Source organism: Scomber japonicus, chromosome 15 (assembly GCF_027409825.1).
Source record: "Scomber japonicus isolate fScoJap1 chromosome 15, fScoJap1.pri, whole genome shotgun sequence".
Taxonomy (NCBI): Eukaryota; Metazoa; Chordata; class Actinopteri; order Scombriformes; family Scombridae; genus Scomber; species Scomber japonicus.
The window spans coordinates 25,283,455-25,301,357 of record NC_070592.1 but is presented as its reverse complement, the minus strand read 5'-3'; the positions used below and the strand labels follow the sequence as shown (position 1 = coordinate 25,301,357).

At 38.7% G+C, this 17,903-nt stretch overlaps 1 protein-coding gene across 2 annotated transcripts in view; it reads left to right on the top strand.

Annotated features, from left to right (window-relative positions):
• The window catches only part of trappc9 (trafficking protein particle complex subunit 9), a 211,984-nt gene that overhangs the window by 11,225 nt on the left and 182,856 nt on the right, over positions 1–17,903 (top strand). For both annotated transcript variants that reach the window (XM_053333925.1, XM_053333924.1), the window contains 2 exons: positions 1,033–1,249; positions 6,074–6,217. In XM_053333925.1, the coding sequence (XP_053189900.1) occupies positions 1,033–1,249; positions 6,074–6,217 (361 nt within the window). The remainder of the gene's footprint in view (positions 1–1,032; positions 1,250–6,073; positions 6,218–17,903) is intronic.

Genomic DNA, 17,903 nt, shown 5'->3' with positions numbered 1-17,903 from the left:
TTCGTATCTGATAGAGTGAGCGGAACGGTTTCCAGTGTTTCAGGCTTTTCACATTTCAGCACACAGATTGGTTCATAATGAAAACTGCAGAGAGCACAAAAGCCTCAAATTGTGTGTCTTTAATTAGCAGAGGTATGCACACATGCACAGAGCTCTCCACAACCACAAACCCAACCTTCATATAAATTTTTTCTTTTACTTCTCTAGCATTTCATAATCTACCGAAATGCCAAATGTCAGAATACAGCTATTAATGTGACTCAGGCAGGTCTGAAATGTGTTAGACGGTAGAATTATTTGTAGTAAAGTAGTCTTGATGGATGAATCCTGAGCTCCATCAGAGCTGTCAGGACATTTTTTATTTTAAGAGGCTAAATGTCCAAGATAAACCTACCAACCTATTCCTACTTGACACTTCCCCAGTGTCTGACTGAAGACTTCACCCTTGGTTTCATTCAGTATGAATTCAATATCACTCAATGCCTTGCAATCTTGAAGATTTGAAAAGAGAGAGAGAGAGAGAGGAGTGACTGAGAGCGCTTCAGTTACCACCAACTCTCTGAAGATGCTAATAATTTCACTCTGTGTGTGGCTCATTTGCAGAGAAACGGGCCAATTTTGCACCAAGTGTATGCATATTATCTAATTTACATACGTGCAAATAGCAAAGGAGCACTGAGATGCTATTTGCTTGGCAGCACAGTTCGGGGTGCATATCACCCTTTTGTGAGTGCTTTCTGAATTATGCGGTTTCTTTGTGTCTCATTTGGGCAGGTTTAGTAGAAATCAGTGGAAGGCCATAAAATGCTTGATACGTTTCCCAGTTGATACATATACACACGTGGTTCTCCAGAAATTATCAGCAATTGGCATTTTGAACAGTCATTGCACTAGTAGTATACATGAAAGCTGTGCCAATTTGTGTAATTGTGAGGGCAGTACAGTCTAGGAAAGTGTGTCTAATCCATAATGCACTTAACAGTATGTCACGAGACAATGTAAAGACATATTACGGTGTCTTCATAACTGCAGCTGTCAGAGGAGGAGAAGATCCAGCGCTACAGTATCCTGTCCGAGCTGTACGAGCTGATCGGCTTCCATCGCAAGTCAGCATTTTTCAAGAGGGTCGCAGCCATGCAGTGCGTCGCCCCCACCATCCCGGAGCCTGGCTGGAGGGCCTGCTACAAGCTGCTGCTGGAGACCTTACCTGGATACAGTCTGTCCCTCGATCCCAAAGACTTCAACAAAGGTAGGTTCGGACACTTGAGGGTAGACTTTGAGGATTGAAAACTTAGTACTGAAATAATAGGTTGCATTTTCATACTTCAGAAAGTGGTTTAATCTGGCATGGGAATGATTCAGTACGTTTATTATTTGTAGAGACATCTCCAAGCTATTCACATCTTACATCCTGGATACAGTGTGTTCCTGAGGTGGAACTAAGGATTCTATTCATTATTGTTAGTCTATTAATATCAGAAAACTGTGAAGAATCACCATCATAATTTCCCAGATCCCAATGTGGCATCATCAAGTTGCTTGTCTTAACCGAACAAGAGGCCAAAATTCAAAGATATTCAATTATTCAATGAGATAACAAAGAGAAATCAGAATTTTTGCTAATTAACTGTGTGCCGATCAGTCAGTTCATTCAATTCATATAGTTGGATCTCTTCTAAGTGCATTCAAGGTTAAACATGTCGGTTGAAAGAACAAAAGCTAAAGGACAGCGACCAAATAACAGCATCTACCACGCAGTAGTGCAACATCAACTTCATCAGCATCATAAAACATGACTCTCACTGTCATTCTCACTCTATAATTCATACAGGAGGGAAATGTAGCCACCAAAGAACCACATATTCAAAGTGAAATGTAAACAGTGCAACACATACAAATAGAAATACATCTCCAAGAGATGATGATCCAGTACACATACAGTATATATCCATTATTTGAAGGAACATGGTATATTGAATTTTTCATTAAGACCAAAAAGCTTTTTATTGTGCCTTACCGTGAATTCAATATGTTTTTCTCTACAGCTCCAAGTTGACCATGTCATCACATTTTTGCAGCATTTTCAGTGCTCCAACATTTCAATAAAACGGTTACTGCCTTATGTAATACAAATACTACATCCCATAATGAACATAGTTTTTAGTCCAGTCTTAAATCTGAACCTGAAGACGTGTATTTTGTTGATTTAAATAATAACCAGTGGCATAAAGAAGTAAAAAAAAAAAAGTAAGCAGTGTCAGCCTGCAGTAACAAGTCTCAATAAGCAGCTTTGCCTAATTTAGTTTGATTATTTACTTTTTTAAGGGTCACAAGTCAAGTAGTGCTGTTTTATAGATAAGGGAAAAGAAATAAATCTCATTGAATTCAAGTTGAGAGCAGCACCCTTGTGCATGATCTAGAATATGTGAGTGGCATCAGTGTAAATACGCATTTAATAGATGAAAGAAACTAATAGCATCACTTCATTCCACCTGAGGCTTTCCCTGTCTCTTCAAGAGTTCTTCTTCGGGGTATTCTGTATTAAAGCCACCACTTTGCTCTAAAAGGGGGCACAATTGAGAACTGACCTAGGCTTTTGTAAGGTCCTCATGATAAGCCTCTTGTTTCTACAGACTCTTGACCCTTTTCTCTTTGGACCCACTCAATGGCGAGCGTCTGCAACACAAAAGAAGGTGCTCACAGTGAGCAGAAAGGCTCAGGGACATCCATATTTTCTATTAGGCCTGTTACTCCAGGAACACTGTGAGATGATTTTTATGCCTCTGTGCTGTAACAACTGTGACCTGAGACATTTAGTTTTCTGGTTATTTCACTACACATACGTCCATCTATTTATTTGTTAATCTAACCATCTGTCTATCTGTTCTGTTATCGTGAATAACTCGGGAACGCCTCGAGGAAATTTCTTCAATCTTGGCACAGACATCCACTTGGAGTCCTTGATGAACTGATTAGTATTTGGTGGTCAAAGATCAAGCTAGCTTTGACCTCACAAAACATTTTTTTTGGCCACAACCCAATAATTTATACACTTGAAGTGATGACATTTTATATCCAAAAGGTCAAAGGTCAACTTCACTGCAACAAGCTAATGTTCTGCAAAAACACTTTTCTGGCCTTTGTTCAACACCGTAACTCAGGAACAGAGATGGAGATTGTGACCGTATTTCATATTTGATTGGATACTGCATTGGTGGAACTAATCTTGGTTGCCCACCTTGAAATAGTCAAATGTAAAAAAAAAAAGTCCAAAAATGTTATTGGTGAGGACAATAGTATAGTTGATGTTATATACTATTGTAAAATGTTAAACTCAGATGGACACAAAACCTAAATTATGCTGCCTTATGAAAAAAATACTGCACTCTGGTAATTTATTGTTTAGTCTTTAGACAAATCTCTAACAAAACTGGAAGAAGCGATTTAAATAATTTCTTTTGCATGCTAAAAAGTGAGTGATTCGGTTCTACTACACATATGCAGCCCTTAATATGACCCTTCTTTGTGTATTGGCATTAAAAGTCAAGCCTTTGGTTTAAAAAAAAGAGAAAAAAGCACAAAAAAACCACCCTTCTTGAATGTACTGATGCTTTAGATACTGTAACATAATCTGTACGTACAGATTTATCAGCCATAGCATCCAAGTCCTACTGAGGCTCCTGCTATCCACTCTGAGTCCCTGCAGGGCTGATGGGGAGAGCAGGGAACGGCGGATGTAAGTCTTTTGGCAGAAAGGATCAGGTGAGAGTTTATCAAGCAAGTAAGCTGGAGAGGCAAGTTGAAGTGAGAGAGAGAAAATGGGGATCAATGGTGCATTCCAATAAGGCTGCAGAGCCCTGAGATACAGTGGAGAAAATGTTTTTTTTTTTTTTTTTTTTTTAATGTCTGGAAGGCCCTTTTTTCACCACTCCCCCTCTGTTATCAGAAATGGGGACACGCTGTTATTTTCTGTCTTTCTTCCTTTTACATAGACCCATTTCTCTCTACTGTGGTCAAGCTGTCCAAGAAAGTTTCTTTTCTTGGCATAATTTACACGTTTATTATTATCCCGGAGAATAACGGTAAAGTGTGTGACATCTCATCACCCTACGCAGCGGAAAATTCCCCCGGTTTCATCAGAGGCGGCCCGCAGCTACAGCGCCTTTGAGTCAGGTTTTGCATAACAGTACACTCATTATCTTGGTGGTGTGTTTAATTGGATTGCCAGACACCTCCAGTTCAGGTCTGAAAATACCACAAATGAAGTCTTTTTTTTTTTTTTTGTGTAAGAGTGAGAGCGACAGCCTCAGAAAATCCAAAGTGTCCTTTGGATTACTGTCCTGCAGATAAGCGCTGGTTTTGGCAGACAGGTGGAAGTCAGCTATTTTTAGACTGCTTAGTGGGTGCAGTTTCACAACAGGGAAAAAAAAGAAAAAAAAGCTTACGAAGGAAATGCATTTTACAGTTTATTCGGATGACAGAAGTCGTCAGAATGAACAATAGCCACGGTAGAAAAATGCTGATAGCTGAAAAGCGGGCATGGGCGTGATTTGACGTTACTGGAAGCAGTGTTTAAGCAGAGTGTTTACCAAATATCCTCCCTCTCTCTCTCCATCTCTCTCTCTCTCTATGGTCCCCAGGCCTCCCCCAGCACATCCTCCTTCTAGTTTTCTTTCCCACTCAGTGAGTCAACAGTCGACAGCTGGGAGTGGAGCAGGGGATCTGGTAGGGGGCTGAGGGTCTTATGTAACAGTTGGTGTCAGGCTAGAATGCTATTAAGATGTCTCGTGGAGCCGTGTAGACCAAATTGTACCGGCTAAGTTAAAACCACACCGGAGCACACGATGGCCCGGGGATGCTTCCGTTTTTTTAAAGTTTTTTTTTAGAGGTGGCTCAGATGTAAACATCAAAACATATTTATGTGTGGCCTTTTGTGTGCGAGGCGTCTCAAGCGTGCCAAGTACAGACTCTGAAGGTTTGTGACACTTGTTGTGCTGATGGTTGTCATGGAAAGCATACATTACTGCAAAGATGGAATTAAACAATATTGTTGCTGTATTTATGGCTCAGGGACATGACTAGAATTAGATTCACAATATTAACAAAAATATCATCACATCATCAATATATCATAATAAAGAATATCACACTGTATAAAATGTTCATTAGAGCTCATTTCATACAAGGGATGTAGCTCAGATTAGTTAAATAATTAGACATTTGGTAAAAATAAGTTAAATTCCAGTAATATTCAGTGCAATGATCGCTGTTCTGGTGCTATTTATTACATCATACAAAATGTAACAATAAGTTCATAAGTTCTAATATTGCTATATATGTTCTTCTTATTTTTAACTTATTTTGTTAGCTTTAATAATAATAAACTTAAGATTGTGAATTGTATTTTTTAACACCATAAAGCAATATTATCATATTGCCACAATATGATTGTACTGAAAGTTGATAAACGATTATTGATTATTATTAATGATTATTGCCCAGCCTTAGTTACATGTACTGTAATATCAAAATACTACTACTACTACTACTACTACTACTACTACTACTACTACTACTAATACTAATAAAAGTAATTAGAGAATTGATTCTTGCATTCTTCATGTATGTATTTGAAGTGTAATAAAGTGATTAAATGTTATATATACTAACAATCCTTTATCAATAAAAAACAAATGACATCACTGATTGTGATGATATAGTAAACAATGTAACTTTTTATTTAAAACTCTTCAAGCAGAATCAAAGCCTTAATTGGTTTTTGGGCTTCATTGGTTGTTTCTTTGTTTATAATAAATAGATTTACAGATACAAACAACTTATTTAGATGAAATCAGTAATTCAAAGTCATTTTTGTCTGAACTTAATCTCTTTGTATATCGTGTGTCTTTTTAAACCATCAGGACAGTCATTCACAGAGTGTGATGCTGCAGCTAGGACTGGATGGATCTGTTGTAATCTGACTTGATAGCTGTGTAACATTAGATGCCAACGAAAAAGCTTCATCAACCCGGCCAACGTTAATCTCACTGTATGTCATCTCTGTCTCTCTCAGGTACCCACCGAGGCTGGGCCGCCGTTCAGATGCGTCTGCTGCATGAACTGGTGTACGCCTCCCGTCGCATGGGCAACCCTGCCTTGTCTGTACGCCACCTGTCCTTCCTGCTGCAGACCATGCTGGACTTCCTGTCTGATCAAGGTCAGTTCACACAAACGCTCGGAAAGAAGCTTTAAAAGTAGCAATATTCCACTTATTTTTTTCATTATAGAATTTTAAACCCTGTGAGGTGCTTCCAGCTTCATACCCAGCCTTCAAAACACATCTAAAAAAAAAAAAAAACCCAGCCACCCTGTCCTTTGGTGATTGCAGCATTATACCTTGTGCTTAATAGTGTGCAAGACACAACAAAGCCAGCTTTTTCTTGGCGGCAGTGCAACATTGTGCTCTGACCAGAAATCCTGTGCAGCCAGGAGATAGGGGTTTTTACTGGAGCAGTGTGAGCCAGACGGTCCACTAGCCACACAATAGAGGCCAGTGTAATCCTTGGTTGGCTACAGAGCATGAGAATAGGGGGATGGGGGTTTAGAAGGAGGAGACGAGGTATGAACAAGATGAAGGAAGCTTAGAGTATAAAATATTAAACATCAGCAAAGGGATTTCTGCAGCTGTTTTTAGGGTGCTGCTAATACAAGTGTTCTCAGAAACAGTCTTGCTGGAATAACATCAGCACCTACATCTTTTACATCAAAGGGTAAAAATGCTTCCAAATAATGAAATTACTACTTCTTAGATCCATAGCAAGCAAATTTTTAAGTGTTTTCTTACTGGAAAAAAAATGACCTTGTAAGCTGAGTTTTTGAGCAGTGTTTTTTGCTGTAATAAAATACTATTTTATATTTTCTTTGTGTAACTTTTTGGGCACAAAGTGCTGTCTGCTGCAGTTTGGGTGCCCTCCTTTGATTGTCTCTACTCCTCTCTGCAGTGTGATATTAAAAATGTCAGAGAGGTTACTCTAGGTTGCTTTAGTGGGATAAGTCCCCTTTGATGTGCAGTTGAGTTTGTGCGTTCAGAGGGAAGGACTTTTATTGCTACAGTTAACAACAATCTCTGTTCTAAGCGGGCACATAAGGTAAAGCCTGGAAAGCCACTGAAATGAATTGAGATGACTTTTATCAGTGACCACATGCATGTAAGCATTCATTACAGTGACTACACCGATAGAAAATGATTTAGCCTCCATACCTGGTTCAGTTTTTAAATTCAAGTTGAGGTCCAGATGATTTAAAGAGTATCAAACTTCCATATTGTGATGTATTTCTGACTGAAACAGGATAGACAGACAGGACATAATGCTGGAAAGAATTTGATTTGAACATTTAAGAGTAGGTGTGTCATAATGAATCTTAGCTCTGTGCTTCTAAAACTTTAAGACTGATGAATGGATGGCAGGATTTTATTGGTTGCAATTGGTGGGTTCAAACTTACCGAAGCATGTTGTATTTTGTTTTACAGGAAAAATACATTTTGATATAAGAATTCACATATTGTCAAATAGGTCCAAAATATGACCGGACATCCAGAAAGGTTAAAAGCTAACCCAACATCCAATCTCATAAGCAAAGGAACAAATGCCCCAGTACTGAGCCTTGTGGTACACCCATTTAGATTTTGATCTCAAGATGACTTCTTTTTAAATGTTTTTTAAAGAAGAAGTGTGTGATTAAATTATAAATTACATTAAAAATAAAGACCTTAATTTAATACAAAATCAAATGTACACCAATTTTTGCTCTGCCTAATGTTTAATGAGGTGATACACCATTAAGAAATGAACTTTCAGAACTTTCTTGGAATTTGCAGGTGAACTAATGGACTGTATGAGATGATCTCTGTCTCTAAAGACCAATACTTATTACACAATACATATTGAAATTAAACTTGCCACTTAACCTAGTGAGAACCTTCATTTTTCACAACTTATATATCATGGAATGATCAATATCCATGTTATCATGTGATAAGGAAGGGTAATAAGGTTTTTGCTGATAGACAGAGGGGGGGGGGGGGTTCTTTGCAGAAATTGAGAAAGAGAGGCTGCTAAACATTCCAAATGATCTTCTGGCCTTGTGCTTATTGCTCGGGTTGGCAGGAGGAGGTGGAGAGGAATGGGAGGGAGGGAGTGGAGAAATGAGGTCTGCTCTTGTTAGGCAACATCTTGGCCCATCTTTGTAGCCAACATTGCATGGACCAGTGCCGGCTCGGGACGTCGGTTCCGTCACTGGAAATCAGTGATGTAAGGGGATTAGGCTTACACAAAGCTGTTCATTAAACATGGTGTGAAATGACAACAAAATAATAACACTGCTGCTTTTCTAATTGTGCACATTTTTAAAGAGGATAATAGAGATGTCATCAAATAAAATTCCATTGTAGGGATGTTTAAAGGGATGATTAATTGATTATGATTAATTGCCTTTTAATAACATAACTGTTTAAAAATGCATTCACTGACAAAGACATGGTGAACTGTTGTGTAGTACATGGTTGTGCCATTAAGTCTCTTACTCTTTAATAAGGTGGGGTTACAGGTGTATTTGCTAACACTAATTGTAAAACACACTTACCTCCTGGAAGTCCAAGGAAGAAAAAAGTCCCAGCACGCCTCAATCTGCTCATTTCATCATGTTAACATTGAGAGTGCTGTGTTTTTACATCCAAAAGATTCTCTGTAAGGTCATTGGCGAGCTTATGAATGTAACATGAGTACTGTTCGCTTGTTATCTTTGAGTTTTCATACTCTATCTGTCTTTGATCACAAGCTTGAATTTGGCTGTGCACTTATTTTGATGTGCTGTAGTTTAGCTGGCTGCCAGATTAACAACAGTGTGATAATTGCATTGTGACTGTTGTGGTGTCTCAGGTGATCAGTGTTTTTGCTGTTTCCCAACACTCCTAACACTTGGGACGGACGACCGTAAAAACTGAACAGCAAGGTATGGTAGAAGGGTTTGACAGCTGCTATTATTGCCCAACTTCCTTAACCCTCACAGTCACTGTTCATTATTGTCTAGAATTACCCCGGTAGGTTGAGAATATGTGCCTGTACATCATCTACAGTGATGCAATAGTATTTAAAAGATGGTTAGACTTTGATCCAATTTGTCATCCTCTTGAGCTAGAAACCTTACATTTTCAGGAAATACATGTTTTCATTGTGCAGTTGCAATGACCAGTGAAATTATTGCATCATTTGGCAAAAACGGCCCAATTCACATCTCTTAAGTAGTCAGTTCATATTTTTGTCTAAGAGTTTGCAGACTTGCAATAGACAGTAATGCCAAGGGCAGATGGTGTCCCTTTTTAAATCATTCATTCCCATTTCAGGAGATATGAAAGCTTGGTCACCGTGTTTAATACGTAATCATATATTCATTTATATACATTTGATTTTTATTCCAGCCACATGTGCTTTCACAGTTAATTTACACTTTAGCAAAACCAGTAAATTAGTTGCATTTTGTTTCACTTGGTTATGTTCACATGCTTAATTAATGTCTCTCGTGGCAAAATTGTGAATGATGCAATTTTCTGTTACAGCTGTTTACATGGTTGCATAAACTTTCATTTAATAGTCCTATTAGTCCAATCCAGAGAGGGTTATAAAATATTTTCTTCAACAACAAAGTATTTTATGCCTTTTATGAAAGTGCAAAACTACCAAATAACTGAAATAATATGCATTTATGGCATATTATGTCAAATACATTCAGTATTGTATACCCTGTATATTCCATCTCTAGTCTACAACAACTATTACGAACCATAGTGTTCATTGTTTTGATTATTTATGATTCACTTATTTGCTTTTGGATTCTTGTTGGAAATACAAGGCAGACAGTTTTAAATGATTCATGAAACTGCTGGCACGTCTGTCTGCGGCCTATCGGCAGTTATCACTTCACAACACAATTTTTGATAAATCTCTTTGAAAATGTTCGTATTGTCGGTGCTGTCATTACAGGTATTTGAAGCTCTGGTTTCACCTCCTCTCAGTAGAGTCTATAAAGCCGTGTCTAAGAATGATACGTCTCAAAGAACAATGAATATAGAAATCTCTGGGGGGGGGGGGGGGCTCTGTCTGTACTGCTGAGTTTTTTTTTTATACCACATGGTTACAATCTCGAAAGGAATCAGGGAAATGATAGCGGAGTCACTTCAGGACCTGCTCAAAGTTGAAGGCCATGAACTTTATTACCACTATTGGTTCAGTCAGGTCTTCTTGCCTCTTCTTATCTTCTTGTTGTATCTTGTTCTCCATCGGACATAAAATAGCCAATTATTGCTTCTGATTCGTTAATCTGCTTGATGTGCTTGCTGCTTATCATGTCAGCTGAAGTAACATCATTTGTAACCAGCTGACCAATCGACTCCAGAATGTATCAATATGGTGTGGTTGGGAAAACATACTTGCCATAGTACAACTCCAGATATATCTCCTACTGCTCTAATGACTGCAGTATAAGCCAAAGAAGCATATCCTGAGCTGTTTTTGTTGTACTATTTACCCCCCCCCCCCCTCGTACTATTTTAAACTGATGAGTTGACAGATAGTGCAGAATATGTCCTTATCTTGTTGTGCTGACCAGCTTTAATGGAAAAATGACAATGCTGTTGGAAAAAATGGCACAGCTAACCAAGTTTTAAGTCTGTGAAAAACTAATTTCATTTCCTAAAGCATCCTGCTGGTTCACCAGTGGAAAAAATAATGCAGCTGTTTACACATGTTTATGGCTTGGTGCAACTCAATGTCATCAAAACAGACCATCTCATGAAAAAGCAGCTTAAATGACCTTTTTGCACCCTTTGCTACTCCCATAAGTGGCTCAGGAAGCCTGTTTATTTGTGGGGATTTTATAAGAGCCTACATAATAGACAGTGTAAACTCCTCACTGTTGGTCCTCACTATATATGCAATTGGTTCCACAGCCTTGTTAGACCCAACCAATGGAGTTGGCAGTGATGGAAATTAGCCATGACCAATTTTTAAAAATGACACTCACAGACATATAGAGTTATGTAAAACTGTGAATCCAACTGAAAAATGAGTGGAAATTGTTCCCCAGAAAAGTAAAAGTTAAGCTATGAGGCATCACTTTTGGGGAAACAGCAGAGTAGACACATCAAGGAAAAAGGAATATGTAGAAAAGGAGGAAAACAGAACATTTTGTGCATAACAGCGAGCCTAAAACTGTGGTTCTGGTGCTTAATCTAAAGCTGAATCTATACAATGTTTGCCCTTCATAGATTATTGCTCACACCACATATTATATTTCTTTTCATGGAGCTTAAGCTTGAAAAACGGTTTGAAAATGAACTCAATTGACACCTGCTGCTTTAGGAATTATGTTGGATCCAATTTGACAAATTGGGGAGGCATTAAAATGGCTAAGTACAAAAGATGCTGTCGGAACACCTGAGCCCTCTCATTACTGTCACGTCAAGCTGTTGAAAGTGCAGTGTTGATAAAGTGCATGCCATGGAAAGACTAACGGCAAACAAACGTGTTAGATGAAGGCAGATTTAACAGGTGCAAATTCCAAAAGTGTTCTCCCTCCTACTCTGCTGTCGTACAACAAGGTGATGTAGGCGAAGTTTTCAGAGGAGGATTCAGAGGAAACTTTTACCCGTGCTGCCTTTCATCCTCCCTTCAGTTGTTATTCTTGTGTATGGTTGACACTTGGAGATGAGGTGTTTTCGTCGTGGGAACAGTGTGAAGTGTTAAGAGCTGCATCTTTTTTTTTTTTTTTTTGCTTATCTGGACATTGTGTTCCAGCTGTCAGGCTAATAATGTGCTGTGTTGTGTGGGTAGGGGAGTTTGGTGAAAAAGCAGGGGAGAAGCAGTCAAAAAATAGTTTTTCTCCCAGTATTAGCTTATGGGTTTGATTACTTCAGCGGCCGGTCACACCAGGCTGGACTCGAGGAACTTGCCATCGACAAAGGACGAATAATCAAGTGTTTTGCCATTAGTAAAGTTGCAACTGAACACACCACAAACTGTCACAGCAGCCAGCTGACCACTGACAATTCTGTGAAAGAGGCAATAATTAAAAAATGTAATCCCAAAAGTGATGCCAAAAGATAAACACAAAAACTGTTCTATCAGTTTTCATGCTGCTGGGAATCTTTATAAATGGTGTTGTGATTTGCCCAGAATAACTATATATTTGTTACACCGTAAGAATGTGTAAGAGAAAAGTAAGAAGACAATGTACTATATGGGCAGAATCATTGGGCCTCAAGCGTGAATGTTTTGTTATTTTTCTCAGATGTTGGTTCTAGCACAAAGCAATGAGAGGAAAATAAGCCAAACCTACGTGAGATTCATGAATCGTGTGCTGTCAGCCATGTCTGTTCTTACTCGCCTACTTATGTTGATGAATAACATGTGATCTTAAATTGGATGCACGTGCCAGGCAATTTCCAATTAGCATGAGGAAATGCCCCAATAAACCTATACAAGGGCAGCAGACCTAGGTGCCCTGTGCAAACCACCAAATCAACAAGCCACCGCAATTTGACACGTAACGTTAAACTCAGACAAAAGAAGAAAGAAAAAAAGGAAAGGAAAATACAACCCTAAGGGCAGTTAAAAAGAAATGAAAAAAACTTTCCATCTGCACAGATAGAAACCCTACTTAATGAAGTTTTGTTGAGAAAAAAAAAAATCTTATTTTCAAGTGTGAGCATCGGGGTCATAAAGTGCAAAGCATAGCAAGAGATCACCGGTGCAATGAATGCTGTGTGTGCAGAAGGAAGAACTCTTAGTGAAATTAAAAGAAAATTGGTTCGATCTGAAAATGGACGCCAAAAAACGACTGTAGCTGCCAGACATACAATGACAACCACGGAGGGGGCCAGGAAACTGTCAGGACCATAGACATGGATGAGCGCATCGGAGCCATCATTGGAGAGGTTTCTCTGTCGGGGGTGCAGTCTGATATTCGGTTGGACAGTGATCTACCACAGCCAGGAAACATCCCGCCAGCACCAGACAGCATACACCAGCATCAGCTAGCAAGATCTAAAGAAAATGTTAGGCATCAATCTTAAGTTTTTTAATCTTTATGGGGAATTTAATTAAGTGGATTGCTTTATTTGATTCCACATTAATTTGTAATTAAAAAGAAACACTTGCATTTTATCTAATCTACAGCCAACCTTGCCCATTTTTGTTTTACCCTACATGCCTATTTTAAATTACTGGTATTTGAATAAATGAAACAAACAAAAAAACATTTTATTATTCAGATGCATCTGGCTCTGGTGCGCTATCCACCTCCCATACAATGCCTGGACCATCAAGACGATCAACCCAAGCAGAAGTCGTCTTGCAGTCTGTCCTACAAAATCAAGACAAGATATAGACTCTTCAGCATACCTCCTCCACGTTTTCTCATATTAATGACAGTCTCAAAGAAATAAATGAAACTTTTACTTATGAATCAAGTAAATGTGATTACAATTTTTCTGCCTAGAGTGTAGGCCTAGGTCATTTCACAGTGTAAATTAAGTGATTAGCTTACATGTTAAAGTGAAATGAGTTGAGTTTCAATGCCACGTCTCTGGTCAGGCCCCATGAAACCATCAACCTCCTTGTCCTTAGGTGGTGGTTCTGCTGGTGAGCGGGGTGGGGGCAGAATACAGAAGGTCATGGTTATCTTGAACACTTTTTCAGGTGTTTATAAAATCTAGCCACCTGCTGTGTCTAGGCATAGCCACTAGTCGATAGTTCGCTCCACCACTGAGCGTGTGCGCATCTTGTTTCTGGTTTTATGCCACTTCCTGCTGGGTCTGAAAATGGTGTCATAAGCCATGGTAGTAGTGGATAGCCCCGATCACCTAAATTAATGTTAAATGGCGATAATAGAAACCTGTAACAATTCTATCATGTTATAACACAACAATAAACCATCCGTCTCCAGCAGCACCTCAATCCATGCTCCTACCCACCTTTACATGCATACCCACTACTGAGTAGCATGAAAGACTTATGCACTGCTCCTGGCCAGCAGTTCTGTGCATGACATATTATTTGGACGTCGATTGAATAGAACTATTTTTCTATTGAGTAAGGGGGATTGGATTTTGAGATGGTGCCTTGATATGGACATGAATACAGTCAATTTCTACAATAGTATTGGGCAGTCCAGTAATGGCATAAAAAAATCCTTTTTTTCATCTGGGTCTGCTGAGCAGCAGTAAATGGAAACTGAATGTACTGTGGAGTTAACTGGATGATTCTCTGGAGTACCTTTGGGAGTGCACGACTAACAGTGGACAGGGATATGCTAGACCTGTGACCTCTGGAAGGTTCCAGTAGCCAAGAAACCGATAGCGGTGAGGACTTGCAGATGAGGTTAAGTGGGCTTAGGTTGTTTTGGCTCTGATCTTAGTTGAGGCTCTAGAGCGGTTCGCAGGTTTTGAAGAATCCCCCCCTGAAATCGAAAACGGCTTATGAGCTCATCACTCTCGGCAAACAAATCTGCTCGATCTTTAAATACACGCGATCTTCTTAGGGCTTAGTTGGTCAATGCATTGAGCAATAGCAAATAAGCCATTGAGTAGTCAGTTGGGCACCACTTTATACTACTTAATATGGCAAATACCTAATTAATGACATGTGTTTTTATAATTAATGTTTGGATAGGTGTGTGTGTGTGTGTGTGCTGGCATATTGGTCTCATTTTTGTTGCCACTTAGGCTACACCTAATCATCTTTAATAAGTCTAAACGTTTAACATAATTAAACGAATAAATAATTGAAGAACATTTTACTTCAGTGTTTTCATGATATGAATTGCTTTTTCATCTTTAATATTTTATGGCACAAAACATTAGATGGCTTTTGTGTGTATTTGCTTACGTGTGATCCAGGGCAGTCTTAAATTTTGATCTTACCTATACGAGTGGAAAGTATACAAGTATTGATAAATGTCAAAAGAAATGTTTGCATGTGCAGTTTGGTGTGTATGCATGATTCATGCATGAGGCCCATTGATTCCCTTGGTTGAACAGTCACTCAGACAGCACTCTATCACCAACTGCCTTCATCACTAGTTCAACATGCCCACTAGTAATAGCAACAAGTGACAACGGTGCCATAAACACAAAAACTACAGATGGTGGTCGGTTGCTTAACAACTGCATAACAATGCTGGATGGTTGATTGTACTGAATCGAATTCTTACTTTTTCAGAAATTCTTTAATGCATTGATTATACTGTACATATTCATTTTTGGTGAAGTATGATTACTGTCTGCACTGTAACCATCAATCACTCAATCAGCCCTAATTCTGAAATCCTATAATCCACACTTATTCGCATGGGTTTTTTAGGTTGCAGCTGCTCTTGTTGGCAATGCTAGTGCACTTCACCACTTCAGTAAATGATATGAGCTGTTGGTGATTATATCTCTACATGACTCTATTGTCTCTTTGCGTAAGCCATACACCAGCAAAAGACACATTTTCCTTATTGCCTGTAATAAATGGACAATAAAGGTCCTGGATTCTTAATTACATTACCTTGTCTTTTGATGTCAGTCTCCCTGTATACCAACAATAATGTATCATTGGCTATAATCAGCTGTTATAAAGCCATTTTTTATCAAAATGTATTTTCCTTTTCCTCAGCTCAAAAGAACATTCATTTGTCTTTTAGATCGTTGTTTTCATTTCATTGACCACCACACCACAATCTGTTTCCAGTAGTTTTCGGAAGCTGTTTTGAGCTGAAGAAGTTCTCATTAACTCTACCTGCATAGCACCAAAGACAAGACAGACAAAGTTAGCAATGAGTTGAGGAACATAGTAGAGCGTTTAGCAGTTTAACAGCTGTTTATACACAACAGACTCCAGTAATGCAGCTTTTAATATAGAAACTAAATTGAAAGCAGGGAAATAAAGAAATATGATGAAACTAATCCTTTTCATTACACCCATTAGTTCAACTAAATAAACAGCTTTTTCTAAGGCTGATGAAATACTTTTTGTTGACATATAAATTCATTGATCATTTTGTAAAATGAAGACACATTTAAACTGAAATTGACTTAAACTTTGAAGGATCCATCATGATTTTATTAATCATATGAAAGAAATAAAATATGTTTATTCTCACACCCTAACCCACTAATCCAGCTTTGTGTCCTTGCGTGGCCCGTAAACACAAGGCTGCCATGAACACTCGGGACATGGTTAACAAGAAAGAAGAAAAAGAACAAATATATCATCAGTCATGAAAGCTTTTCGCCAGGAGGACAACTGAGCCATCACTCAATTTATCTCTTGCCATTTTATTCCTTTGACCCTTCCTCCTTCTTGCTGATTCCTTCTTTCCTCCATCCATCTCTATCTGTCTGTATTCCATCCTCTTTCCTCTTTTAACTCTCTCCATTCCCTCACTCTAATCATTCCTTTTTCATTCCTTCCTTTTCTATCTTCTTCTGATCTACTGGTGGTAAATCTCTAGCTCCCAGTCTGTATTTACAAGGTTGTAGATAGCCACATATTAACATTTTCATATGGGCAGTTTCGTATGAATATTTTTACTATTGCTAGGAGACATGAAAAAAAATCATCCATTGACTGTTAATGCAAGAATCTCATCTCATATGTGTTTCAGTAGTCAAGAAGTTTCACTCGTTAAGATACTTATTATTAGGTAATTGACCATGTTTAGGGTCAAGCATGGGCCTTGAGCTCACAGTAAGTGCTGGACTATCATTTCGGCAGAGAGACTTACTGTTTCTCTCCTTGAGACGGTCAAGGCAAATGTCTGTGGTGTTTTGGGGAAAGCAGGAGTCACTTTGATAACGTTGGCACAGCATTACTGTGGCATCCAAGGTCAGAGGATATGACTGTCTGACTCCTTAAACCCACAGATGGGTAATTGTGTTTCCTTGTTTGTAGAATAACAAACCAATAGGCTAATTCCATTACTGTAGATGCATTGAGTATGATGATCATTTATGGGCATAGAGTATTTGTGGTATTATCAGTGAAGGCTTAAAGACTATGCACGGAGGACCGTTTCCTCAGAATCATGGTGGCATCATGCATCAGAAGGGTGTATTGATAATACTTTGATTCTCCTTGGCCAAGCTTCAATAAACATTTTCAGCACAAGATATCCTGGGCTCCTGGGCACTTTCTCCACTGCTGAGGTCAACCATCTACAAATAGATTCTCTATAACACTTATATTTTCCTTTTTTTCTTTTGTTATACTATTTTTTCCATTACAAATGACAATATCAGCGTAACAGTTTGACTGAAAAGTCTAATCTTTCACATGAAAAATGCACATGAATTTCAGAATGTCTTAGTATTTGGTACATCCCCCTTTTTAATGACAGCATGCACTCCACAAGTTTGTGCAAAACCTGATGACCCATGTTGTCGCAGCATGATTTGACAATGTTCTAAAGAGCTTCATGTGATGTCACAAAATACTTGACTTGGGTTGAGGGCAGGTAATTGTTGAGGAAAGTCCATGACAGTTAGGACTCCTTGGTCTTCTTTGGTTTTCAAGTAGTTCTTGCAATGCTTTGAGGTGTGTTTGGGGTCATAATCCTGCTGCAGTATGAATCCTTCATAAAGATGCAACCAGAGGGTACAGAATGACGTGGTACTTCTCTGTGGTCAGGGTGTAGTCAATTCAGTACAGTCCAACTCCAAACTAGGCAGACTTGAATATTCCCACCACTATGTTTCACTGTCAGTTTGATACACTGCAGTATCATTATTGTCTTCTTGCAAACACCTTCTGTTACTGCCATGAATGTCAAACTTGGATTCATCAGTAAATAAGACATTTTCCCAG